The sequence below is a fragment of the Colobus angolensis genome, unplaced genomic scaffold (genome assembly GCF_000951035.1).
Source record: "Colobus angolensis palliatus isolate OR3802 unplaced genomic scaffold, Cang.pa_1.0 Scaffold163, whole genome shotgun sequence".
NCBI classification, from domain to species: domain Eukaryota; kingdom Metazoa; phylum Chordata; class Mammalia; order Primates; family Cercopithecidae; genus Colobus; species Colobus angolensis.
The window spans coordinates 7,657,349-7,669,911 of record NW_012114744.1 but is presented as its reverse complement, the minus strand read 5'-3'; the positions used below and the strand labels follow the sequence as shown (position 1 = coordinate 7,669,911).

General features: G+C 34.3%; 1 protein-coding gene across 3 annotated transcripts in view; it reads right to left on the bottom strand.

Annotated features, from left to right (window-relative positions):
• Positions 1-12,563, bottom strand: part of PTPRZ1 (protein tyrosine phosphatase, receptor-type, Z polypeptide 1) — a 209,151-nt gene that overhangs the window by 35,216 nt on the left and 161,372 nt on the right. For all 3 annotated transcript variants that reach the window (XM_011937398.1, XM_011937399.1, XM_011937400.1), the window contains exon 13: positions 7,322-7,466. In XM_011937398.1, the coding sequence (XP_011792788.1) occupies positions 7,322-7,466 (145 nt within the window). The remainder of the gene's footprint in view (positions 1-7,321; positions 7,467-12,563) is intronic.

Sequence of the window (12,563 nt, the reverse complement as noted above, 5' to 3'; positions counted from 1 at the left end):
GCCACGGCGCCCGGCCTGATACATGCTTTCAAGACCACGGAATTAAAATCCCTTTGATTTCTCCAAAATATAGTTACACAGCTGGTGAAATGTTTTGAAAAATATTTCAAAGAATCTTAACATTGCAAAATGCCTTTAAAAAGTTAGTGCAATATCACAGCTGATACAAGAATCCCTTCAACAGCATTTCTAACCTATGGTTAAGAAGGTCCAGTCCGAATACCTTCAGTGAGAAGGAGATCACTCCTTTTGAATCCTTCTTATTTGCTAGATTTTTTGTTTTCTACTAACTCAAAACTCATTCCCTTCTAAGTACTCCATGGTACTCAAAGAACAGGTCTTCCTGCTCCACTGTTACAGCTCTAATGGGTTCATATCTATCTTTTACTTTTGCTCATGTATTCTAGTTATATATTTTACAGATATTTAGATTATAATATCCAAGGTTTCTCAACACTTAAACCCTACCTGTCTGTGGTCCTCACCCTGTTAGACTTTTCTTTTGAAGTTTATACTCTAATAATATAACATTGTAAATAAATCAACCTGCCTTTTATCTCCTAACTCAGTATTTACATACTCCGCTTTAAACATACCCCTCCTTCTAACCAAAGTATCTCACTCACCAATATGCCAGGCAAACACTGTCTTCTTTCAAGACAGCTCAGAGGTATCTTCTCTGTGAAATGGGCTTTCATTTCCTAAGCGGCCTTTAGCACCGCAGCTTCTCCTTTTCCACTGCACCTAACCCAAATTTCTATTCACATAAGCCTATATAAAGACTGTTTTGGCCAGGCATGGTGGCTCACGCCTGTAATTCCAGCACTTTGGGAGGCCGAGGCGGGCGGATCACCTGAGGTCGGGAGTTCAAGACCAGCCTGACCAACATGGAGAAACCCTGTCTCTACTAAAAATACAAAAAATTAGCCAGGCGTGGTGGTGCATGCCTGTAATCTCAGCTTCTCAAGAGCTGAGGCAGGAGAATCGCTTAAACCAGGGAGGCGGAGGTTGTGGTGAGCTGAGATCGCACCACTGGTACTCCAGCCTGGGCAACAACAGCGAATCTCTCTCTCAAAAAAAAGACTGTGTTGAAAAATACACTTAATCAATCTAAGAGCAATCTTCATTTCCGGGACATTATTTAAGTATTTTTCCTTAATTGGTGGTTAGTGTAATTATTTTCTAATATATTTGTTTTGTGCTTATATCTTTATTACATTTTTAAAAGATGGGACCATATCTCTTGATTTTATGTAAACCCGACTCTTAATACTATGCCAGGAGTAGAATAGGTGTTCAATATTTGTTGAATGATTAGATGGATTTCTAGTAGCAAGTAAATCCCACCAATCACATGTTGTTCAGCTGCATCCTGGATTCTCTTTACCTACCTTAGCCTCAAATGGGATAATGAAATCTCAAACCATTTTGGAGGGAAATATGAGATATACAGGTAGAGAAGGATGAATGGGTGGCTGGATGGGCAGATGGATCGACAGAGGATGTACCAATAACTATGACTTAATGGGAAGAAGGCAGCATCTCATAGAATATAAAATGGTAAATTAAAACATGTTGGCATTGAGGTTGAATATGTTGCTAATGTTCACTGTACTGTGGGTAAATACCAATTCTACTCTTGTCACAAACAAATAAATAAATCTGTAATCAAATCTTTTTTGGTTCTAGAAAATAAGTAGCCCAATGACACTACTTGGCATTAATTTCCCAAAAGGACCTTATAAATAATACCAAAAAGCTTGTAAGTAAAAAAAATTAAGATAGTATAGGCTAAATTATGGATGAAGGTCATTTGCATATTGGTTAGTTATACTTTGTAGTGCAGTTTTATACAGCATGTGACAGTACACTTAAAAGGCAATCTGGTACCAGAAGGCCTCCATTCTGGGTTAGTGGGCATCTTCAGCAACCTTCAAATTTGAGTTTAAGATCAAGAGAGAATTCATATTGCTTTTCTTCTCCCTACCCCCAACCAAAACAATTGTGTTTATGTGAAGTCCTTTTCTATATTGCTTTTGATCCTGTGCCATTTGGTTGGGTATACCTTTGGTACTTTTCAGGTTCTAACTCTTCAAGAAGCTTTCAAAAATTTGCCTTCAAAAAACAAAAAACCTTTGAAAATCTTCCTTGTTGAAGTCATTTTTGCATCTTAAAAACTTATGGTATGGCTCATGTAAATTATACCATAAAACATCTGGAAAATGATTTCAAGGCATATTATTTAATGTATGACAAGATTCAGTATCTGTAGTCCATCTGTTGTATAAGCAGTGAATGTTTTCACGTCTATGTGCTAAGTGTTGATAACTACGTCACCTGTAATTATCCATCAGGCGTGATGAAAAAAGTGATGACTGTTTTAAACTTGTAGACATAGGTCCTATCAATCAATGGTAATCTGATTATTTAATTTACGCCTTTTCATCACAGTCTTTATAATGAAAACCTAGGAATGTGTATTATTCCATTCCTGGGTCTGGCTACAAACTTTTTTTTTTTTTCCAGACGGACTTTCGCTCTTGTTGCCCAGGCTGGAGTGTAATGGTGCGATCTCTGCTCACGCAACCTCCAACTCCCAGGTTCAAGTGATTCTCCTGCCTCAGCCTCCCGAGTAGCTAGGATTAAAGTCATGTGACACCATGCCCGGCTAAACATATATATACACACACACACACATATATATTTATTTTAAAATACATATATAACTTAAAATACATATATATTTACATAAAATCAAGAGAATTATATATATTATATATATCTATATGCATAAATATATATCATATATATATATATATCCCCCAAAGTGCTGGGATTACAGGCGTGAGCCACCCACCATGCCTGGCTGGCTACAGTCTTAAAGATGATCTAGTGAACTTACCCAAATGGTAAACAAGAGAAACCAAGTCCTAGGTGGGTAATTGAAATGCCCGAGGCCATATAGCAAATGCTGGGCAGAACTAGGAAAGATAACTGGATTTTCTCACTTTGAATTTGTTCTGTCTTTTGGCTAAAATCTGCTTCCTCTGAAGGTTTATATAACATATAAGGGGAAAATCTTGAGTTAGGTAAACTAGGCAAAATAGAAGATTTATTATAAAACTTTAGGATTAATATCTCATTAAAAACAGGTTAGAAACATAGTTAAATATTTTCTTCTAAGAATTTTATAGTTCTTACACTGACATCTATGGTCCCTTATGAGTTCATTTTTGTGTATAGTGTTAGAAAAAGGTTCAACTTGACTTTCTGTATGTGGATATTCAATATTCAATTGTCCTAGCACTATCTGTTGGAAGGACTATTCTTCGCTCATTGAAAAGTCTTAGGATCCTTTTCTAAAATCCATTGATCGTAAACGTAAGATTTCTGGGTTCTCAGTTCAATTCCATTGAACTATATGTCTGTTCTCATGGCAGTACCAGATTCTCTTGATTCTTGTAGCTTTTCATTAAAGTTTTGTAACTGGGAAGCATGAGTCCTTTAATTTTGTTAAATACTTAGACAAAAATCTAGGAGTAAATCAACATGCTGCTGGGTTAGGCAATGCCTTCTTAGATATGATACTGAAAGTGCAAGCAATAAGAGAAAAAATAGATGAATTGGGCTTCATTGAAATTAACAACTTTTCCACTTTAAAAAAGATACCATCATGAAAGTGAGAAGATAACTCACAGAATGGGAGAAAACAATTGCAAATCAGATATCTGATAAGATCTAGACTTGTATCTAGAATATATAAAAACACACAAGTCGGGTTCTCCTCTTTCAGCTTTGGAGGCCCCCTCCCTCTGTCTCTGTACGGGGAGCTTCGTCCTTCTGCCTTCTCCCATCTTTCTTGCCTATTACACTCTCTGCTCCTTAAAACAAAACAAACAAAACCACAGCTCAATAATAGAAAGACAAATAACCCAATTAAAAAATAGGCAGCAAAGAATTTGAACACATATTTATCCAAAAAAGATATACAACTGCCCAACAAGCACACAAAAAAACACTCAACATCATTATGGAAATAGTAGAACACTTTAAAAACCATTGAATCATACATTTTAAAGAGGTGAGTTTAACGATATTTTAATATTACCTAATTAAGCTGTTTAAAAATGTTTAAATATATAAACTTGGAAAAATTCATAAGGACTACATTACTATTAGCACTGTTATTGGTATGACATTAGATTTTTAAACCTTTTCTCAGGCTGTAGCTTTTACAAAGGTCTAAAATGTTTATATATTGGCTAGTGAAATCATATTATTTACAAATTAGCTTCACTGGAATTTGAATAATTCACATAAACCTTGAAGAATGAACTAAAACTATCACCTTGTGATTCAGCACATAATACCCCTAGTATATTATGTTACCAAAATTTGCATATTTTAGTGAATTAACTTCGAACAGATGTTAGTAGGTCAGATACCTAACATTACTTAGCATTTCAAAATAGTTAAGATTGACAGTTTTTATCAGAACATTTAATAGATATAAAACATATACACAAAACCATCAAAGTGATTTCTTTTTTTTTTTTAGACAGTGTCTTACTTTGTCGCCCAGGCTGGAGTGCAGTGGCATAATCATAGCTCACTGTACCCTTGATTCCTGGGCTCAAGTGATCCTCCAACCTCAGTCTCCTGGGAAGCTAGGAGTATGGCATGCCCTACCATGCCCAGCTAAATTGTTTATTTTTATTTTTTTTGTAGAGATGGAGGTCTCACTGTGTTGCCTGGGCTGGCCTCAAACTCATGGCCTCAAGTGATCTACTTACTTCACCTTTGCAAATTGCTGGGATTACAGGTGTGAGCCAATGTGCCTGGCCAAAATATTCATATATATTTTACACTATTACACTCTGCATTCAAGGTACCTAAAGTGCTGTTTGTGAAGAAAAAAGAAATATCTTAGTGAAGCTCAAATTAATATATTTTTGACTGGTGATTTTATCTTTTCCCCATATAACACAGATGAAATGACCCATTACTAATAGAAGACAGAAAACCTCTCCAGATTTTAATTTTCCATGAACTATCAAATTGTATTAAATAAGATACTGATTTCCAAATTTTCAGAAAATATACTTGAAATATTAAGTAACAGAGATTAAGAAACTAATTTCAATCTTATAAATCTTCTGACATCTTTATTGGAACTTTATACTAGCACTATTTACTATGAAGCAGAATTAGTCGTATTCTCCATCTTATTTTCAATTTTTAATACAGACTCCCATTAATTAAAAAAGTAGTTTGGTAGGGAAAATCAGACTAGATAGAAACCTGCAATCTGAATACACATATCAATGTGGTAAAAAAGTTGTTCAACAAGTTCAGTGGGGAATGGGGAGAAAAGCAATATTTATTTTTGTTGAACACACATTTATGGAGTATGCATTAAGTTCAAAGCACTCTGCTAAGCATGAAATCTTTAGCAAAAAAAAAAAAATCTTTGGCAATTATTGGAATCACTGGGATACAGACCAAAGAAATCAGGTTTGTTTGTTTCTTGTTATGAACGAAATAGACTCCTGAGCCATGTGGGGTAACAAAAGCATGATCTGTTCTCCATAGTGTGCAGTCTACTCTGTTCTAGTAAAGGAAGTCAGATATGAAATACAGTTGATCGTGAAGACATTCTACCAACGTCCAACTACACACAACTATTAATACATGCTCCAGGCCTCACTGTGTCGGAAACATCCAATAGCTTTTACTCAAAAGACAGCTCATCTCTACTTCCCGATCTTTGCACCTGCTGTGTCCCTGCCTGGAATGCCCTTTTCCTTTCCTTTCTGACTTCCACAGAGCTTGAGTCCTATATTTTAGTTTACACTTACCCTGAGCATTCTGGCCTACCATGCTTCTTTGTTCTCTGACTACTTTTAGCACTAGATTTCAACTGCTATGCATACACTTTTGTGTAATATTTTATAAGGTTTTTTTTTTTTTTTTTTGAGACGGAGTCTCACTCTGTTGCCCAAGCTGGAGTGCAGTGGCGCGATCTCGGCTCCCTGCAAGCACCGCCTCCCGGGTTCACGCCATTCTCCTGCCTCAGCCTCCCGAGTAGCTGGGACTACAGGCGCCCATTACCACGCCCGGTTAATTTTTTTTTTTTTCAGTAGAGACGGGGTTTCACTGTGTTAGCCAGGATGGTCTCGATCTCCTGACCTCGTGATCTGCCCACCTCAGCCTCCCAAAGTGCTGGGATTACAGGCGTGAGCCACCGCGCCCGGCCTATTTTATACGTTTTTATGACAAATTCTTTCCCCTCAATAAGCATAGATTTCTTCAAATCACTGACTCTTTTTTCATTCATTTGTTCATTTTTGATATTTCCTGATAGTTAACACAGTACTAGGTATGTGGGAAACAATCAATAAAAATGGTAAATATTTTAGAATAAACCACAAGAATATATTTTGAGAGAACACATGAAGAATGCTGATATAAAGTTATAGAAAGATGTTGCTAAACAAAAAAAATTATTATGTATCTTCTGAACAAAATTCTCTTTTAAAACAAAAGTATGCTATATTTTATAAAAGTACTATGCTGTGCCCTTTCTTGGTTTACACACATGATTCCTTATATCATCAAAATCTTTGTTTTCTAACAGACACAGTTATACTGAGCTATGTTCCTAATAAATACACTAATTTGTTGTGTCTTCTGCTTTCCACAGGATGGAAAGCTTATGATTGGTACAATTATTCTTGTCCTTTAAAGGACTTAAGACAGCGAAGTTATATTTCATCCCCAAAGCAAATTATAAAGAATCTTCAATGCCTGTGCATCTTAAGATAGTCATTAACTGTATTCTCTAATTATATTTATAGTTTAATTGCTTGATTTTACTTTTATGCACAGGTTATCATTTTTATCAGTATGTACAGTTAATATGCATCTTGTACAAACTCTTCTGTCATTGAAAAACAATTTAGTTACTATACAAAAAATGTTTTCTTAATTTTTGGAATTATAACAACTAATGAGAAGCTTAGACTTTTGTTAAATGCTATGATGATGTCTATTAATTAGATTAACATGAGAGTACAACTGTCAAAATACTGTGTTAAATAGTAACAGGTAGAAGTTCCTCCATTTTACCTTTAATTGATGTATGAAGAACAATTAACTCTTTCATTATTGTGCCTTTGGATTCACAAATTTACCTTGAATAAATTAATGGCAGCTCTCAAGGAAAATAAATCTTGAATATGCTTTGAAGACCTTTCAGATGAAATATGGGCAAAATCTGAGCTTTATGAATTAAATTTTCCAAAACAAATACTCAACTTACCTCCAGTAGATGAGAATACCCACAAGAACCACTAGACAGATAAAAGTCAGGGCTGACACGATCACAAGGGGTATAACTGCCTTCTTCTCGGATTCCAGCCCCTCAGCTAGACCAATACGAGACTCATGGCTACTATTACTGGCCTCTGTAGTCGGAGAAAATTGAGAGAATTGATATTTAAGGTAAAGGAAAAGTCACAGCATTTTTCAACCGATTAATTGCAACCTTCATTGCTGTTACTTACCTTTAAAATTTTGACTCTTTGATGCAAAGAATATCTACAATTATAAGCCAATTTAATTAAAACAAAGTTGAAAACATAAGGCAGGCTATCAGACATGAAGAACTACAACATCCCAGCAGAGATTGGCACCCAGATAGGGGTGCCTTGGCAACAGGTAAGCATAACACTGCCTTGAAAAGCCTTGCTAAATAAGAAAAATCTAAGTAGTGAAATTTAAAAAATACTACTGGTTTAAAATAGAATGGTTAGGAAAAACAGCGCTACTTACTAAATCACCATATATATTAATTTTCTAAAATAAATTTAAATAGGATTATTTTTAATCCTCCATTAGGTAAATAGTTAGAAGCAATTAATAATTTCATGAAGAAAAAAATCTTGGGATAACTCTTCTTATATTAGGATAACCTTTCAACCCAGCAATCTATTTCAATTTTAAATATAGATTGGTTTTAAATGTTATTTTGAGTGCTCTTCTTATCCATTGTTTTATTCTACAAAAAAAAAAAAAATGCAATTTCAGTGAATTGGAGGATTATGTAGATCTAAGAAATTCTTCTGAAATAATGCAAGTGTAAATAATTAAAAGTCTGAATTTGGTCGTTGAGTTAATTTTAAAAGATGACATATGATTATTTTTGGGACCAGTCAGCTACATTATTGCACTAGCACTTTGAAAATCACTTTAACTAGAGATTACCTTCCAAGTTGTTAAAAAAGAGTTTCAGAACTGTGAGTGTTTGTGGCCAGTAACAATCCTTCCTCTTTGTTTGAGGTGTAGTTCAGTGGGAAACCAAGATGATTGAGCATGAGAACGGTTTCTAACATGACAGCATGCTGACAGTGCTACAAAAAGCCCTTATCTTATGATAAGGGCTCAAACCACATTTGAGTTTCCCATCAAAATCTACATGCCTTCTTCGGCACTTGACACTTTTGATGCTTAAGTAATAGGAGAGAGAGAAACTTCGTTTAACTTTAAGTATTTAAGAAAATTGAGACTAATATAAGTGCACATATATAGCATTACATATATATCTAATTGGAGAGAACTTAGGATTTAAAATAATAGCTTTCTTCCATTGATCAAGGATGGTAGCAGAAAGGGCCAGGAATTTAATCCACTAATAAAGGAAATGTATCATGCTGGACGCGGTGGCCCATGCCTGTAATCCCAGCACTTTGGGAGGCTGAGACGGGCGGATCACTTGAGGTCAGGAGTCCAAGACCAATGTGGCCAACATGGCGAAACCCCATCTCTATTAAAAAAAAAAGAAAAAATACAAAAATTAGCCAGGTGTGATGGCGCGCGCTTGTAGCCCCAGCTACTTGGGAAACTGAGGCAGGAGAATTGCTTGAACCCGGGAGGCGGAGGTTCCAGTGAGCTGAGATCACGCCACTGCACTACAGCCTGGGCAACAGAGTGAGACTCTATCTCAAAATAAATAAACAAACAAACAAACAAATAAATAAATGTATCACAGGAATATAAATGGCACACACATTTCCCAAGATGTTTGTTCTTATAACTATAAATGCATTTACCAGAAAAAATGGAATTCAAAGGTGTGATCGAAAATCATAAAACTATAAAAAGTGAAAATGTGGTAAGCCAACTCAGCCCTGAATTGTAGCTAATATTCTTGTGAGAAAAGCCCAAGCCTCCATTTTTAAAAATGTTAATCCTAAGCTCTGGCCATTATTTTGTGGAGACTCATCTAGAATCATCTAGTCACCTAAATAACCTGATGGTGAATGCAATGAGCATTTCCTTATTAAATTTAGAAAAACATCTTATTTTATGCACGGTTGTCTTCACAGTTTTGTCTATTGTAACTATTGTTACCTAGGTGGAAAGTAAGTGTGTCAGTAATAAATGAAAACATTCACTTAGCAAAGTCCTTGGTACCTCACATAGTACAAATGGTGGTTAATATTATTATCTATATCAGTTTTTCTTGACGTGTGATCCCCAGAATAGCAGCATCAATATCACCATAACTTAGAAATGCAAATTTTGGGCTTCACTCAAACCACACCAAATCTTCTGAACCAGAAACTCTGTGTGTAAGGGTCAGCAATTTGTGTTTTGGCAAGTCCTCCAGTTGATTTTGATCTATGTTAAAGTTTGAGAACCAGTGATGTAGATTAATGCATGCACAAAGTAAGCTTATATAATTATGCAGGTCTTCAATGGCCACAAATTTTCAAAGCAACATGTATATGGGTATATATATATATAATTACATATTTCATTTATATATGTATAGCATACATATATATGAGATATGTCCAATCATATATGCAATATATAAGATATATAGTGCATTATATATGTAAATACACCAGATACACATATTTATATACAGGCATTGTATACACACATGCACACACATGTAGTCTTGTGTATAAACTTTTCTCAAAAGTGCTCTGGGATATTTGATCTCAAATCCTTTAATTAAGGAGTCAGAATGATCAATCTATGGCATGAAACCTAGCTCTTTTACACAAGATGGGATATCATATGAAAGCACAATCAGTTGGTTGCTTTGTGTTTTATAATGAGGAACTAATTGTACTAATTTTGTTTTTATTTATTTGAGACTAAAATATCTGCTTTTATATGGCTCAGTAATATATAGGAGTTACCTGAATTAAAAGATTTAATTTATAGGTAATTAAGAAATAAAAAACTAAGATTAACATTTTAAAATATGTTTTGAGAATAAGATATTATAATTTTGGTGTTACAATTTAAGCATTACATTTATTTAATTGGTCCCCAACATGAAAGCATAGTCTTTAAGAGAGAGACATCAATAACACATTTCCAGGCTCAGTTTCGTATTTACTCATGTGACCTGGATCAAATAATCTAGTATCTTTGGGTCTCAGTGTACTCATTTATAAATTGTGGATACTAACATTTGCCTTATCTGTAGTATTTTGAAGAACATATCCTGTAAATTGTTCTGCATTCTAGAAATACACCATAAAATTTTAAGTTTCAGAGCTAGCCTGCATGCATTTGATAAAGGGATATATTCAATTATTGGATAAGACAGACTACATATGATTTTATAGATACAGTTTTAAAAATAGGCCAGAATTTTCCCCTAATCTTGTTTGATCTTATTTACTTCACTAATTATGTTACTTGATAATGTTGGATGTCATACTCATATTGTTTTATCCTAATTAGTGGGAGAACATATTCTTGATAATTAAATAAATCTAATTAGTGCACTGAAGAGAAACTCATTAAGCTTTAGTCAATAATTTTAGGTTTAGCATCTCATTATATATATCTTTCTATAATAGTATAGTCTAGCAAGAATATATCAATGTCACTACCTGGTAAAATAGATAGATGGATTCCTGATATTTTCTTTTAGCATAAATCTAATGAAAATTAAAAAGCAACTACTATAATTGAGAACAGATAAGAGTTCATATATATGACAGCACTAATGACTATAGTGACCTATGGATTCATTATTCATTCTCACATATCAGCATTTAAGTGTTTAAAATGCAATGTTAAATAGGTATCAATTCATAATACAGAAAAACTTCTCTATTAAAATGTACGAACTTTTAATTGCTGCTGCACCGAAGAAAAAAATATACAAGTAATTCAAAAGATGAAATAGCAAAGAGGAAAAATATCCTAATGAGACTGATGTCTATGTTCTGCATTGCAAATATTCATTTTTATACAATGAGTGCATTTTGTTACATTAGCCTATCATTTAACTTAATGTTAAGATTTAAATAGTTTCATTATTAAATTTCAAAATACCTTCACATTTAATAAAAGCAAATTATAAAATTCTTATGACCAATTCAATGAAAGTATTAATTTTCTATACTTAATAGAATTGAACTTCCCTCTTCTTTCTATTGGCATTAAAAGCAGACATCTGTATTATATACACTGCACATAATCTGCTCTAAGAAACATCTGGTCAGTAAGCTAATTTGCATAAAATACATTCACAAATGAAATTCATTTCTACAGAAAAATGTTTCGTGTTTTACATCTTGCCATACAATACCTATACACACTGTACATATTAATGCCCATTATTTAACTTAAAAAGGTATGTAACAGTAGACATAAAGTAAAATGTATTTTGATGGTTTACACTGCCCTCTTTAGGCAACGTTAAGAAAGAAAAAAAATTAAAAATTTTTTAACTTCATCATTAACTCTCAAAACTTAGTAATAAAACTTTTTTTAAAAAAAATAAAGCTCCCCGGCCTGGCACGGTGGCTTACGCCTGTAATTCCAGCACTTTGGGAGGCCGAGGCGGGCGGGATCACGAGGTCAGGAGATCGAGACCATCCTGGCTAACACGGTGAAAACCCCATCTCTACTAAAAATATAAAAAAATTAGCCAGGCCTGGTGGCAGGCACCTGTAGTCCCAGCTACTTGGGAGGCTGAGGCAGGAGGATGGCGTGAATCGGGAAGGCGTCACTAGACACAGCTTGTAGGGAGCCGAGATCGCGCCACTGCACTCCAGCTGGGGCGACAGAGACTCTGTCTCAAAGAAAATAAATAAATAAACAAATAAATAATAATAATAATAATAATAAATAAAGCTCCCCAAGCTGATATGAATGTGCAAGTTAACTAATTCCTTTCTAAGGGGGTGTGTCAGAGAGAAGTGCTTATGTCACATTACCCTCAGATTTAATAATTCATTTTATAATTAAATAGAATTAGTTTACAACTTATTTTAGAACAAAAGTATGAAAATTAAAATTATCTAAAATAGTATACTCTGATCTTATTTTAAAAGCAGTGTACTAAAAATGTATTATGCAAACAGAATTGCCCCCACCCATAAAAGGCCTCCTGTAGAGTATGAAATATTGACAATAAATAAAAATTGTTTTGTCTGTTTGGAGAGAAATTAAAAACCAAAACGTGTTAAACAATTGTTTGAAATAGTAAATAAAATTATACTTTAGAAACTGGAGACTGATTTGTT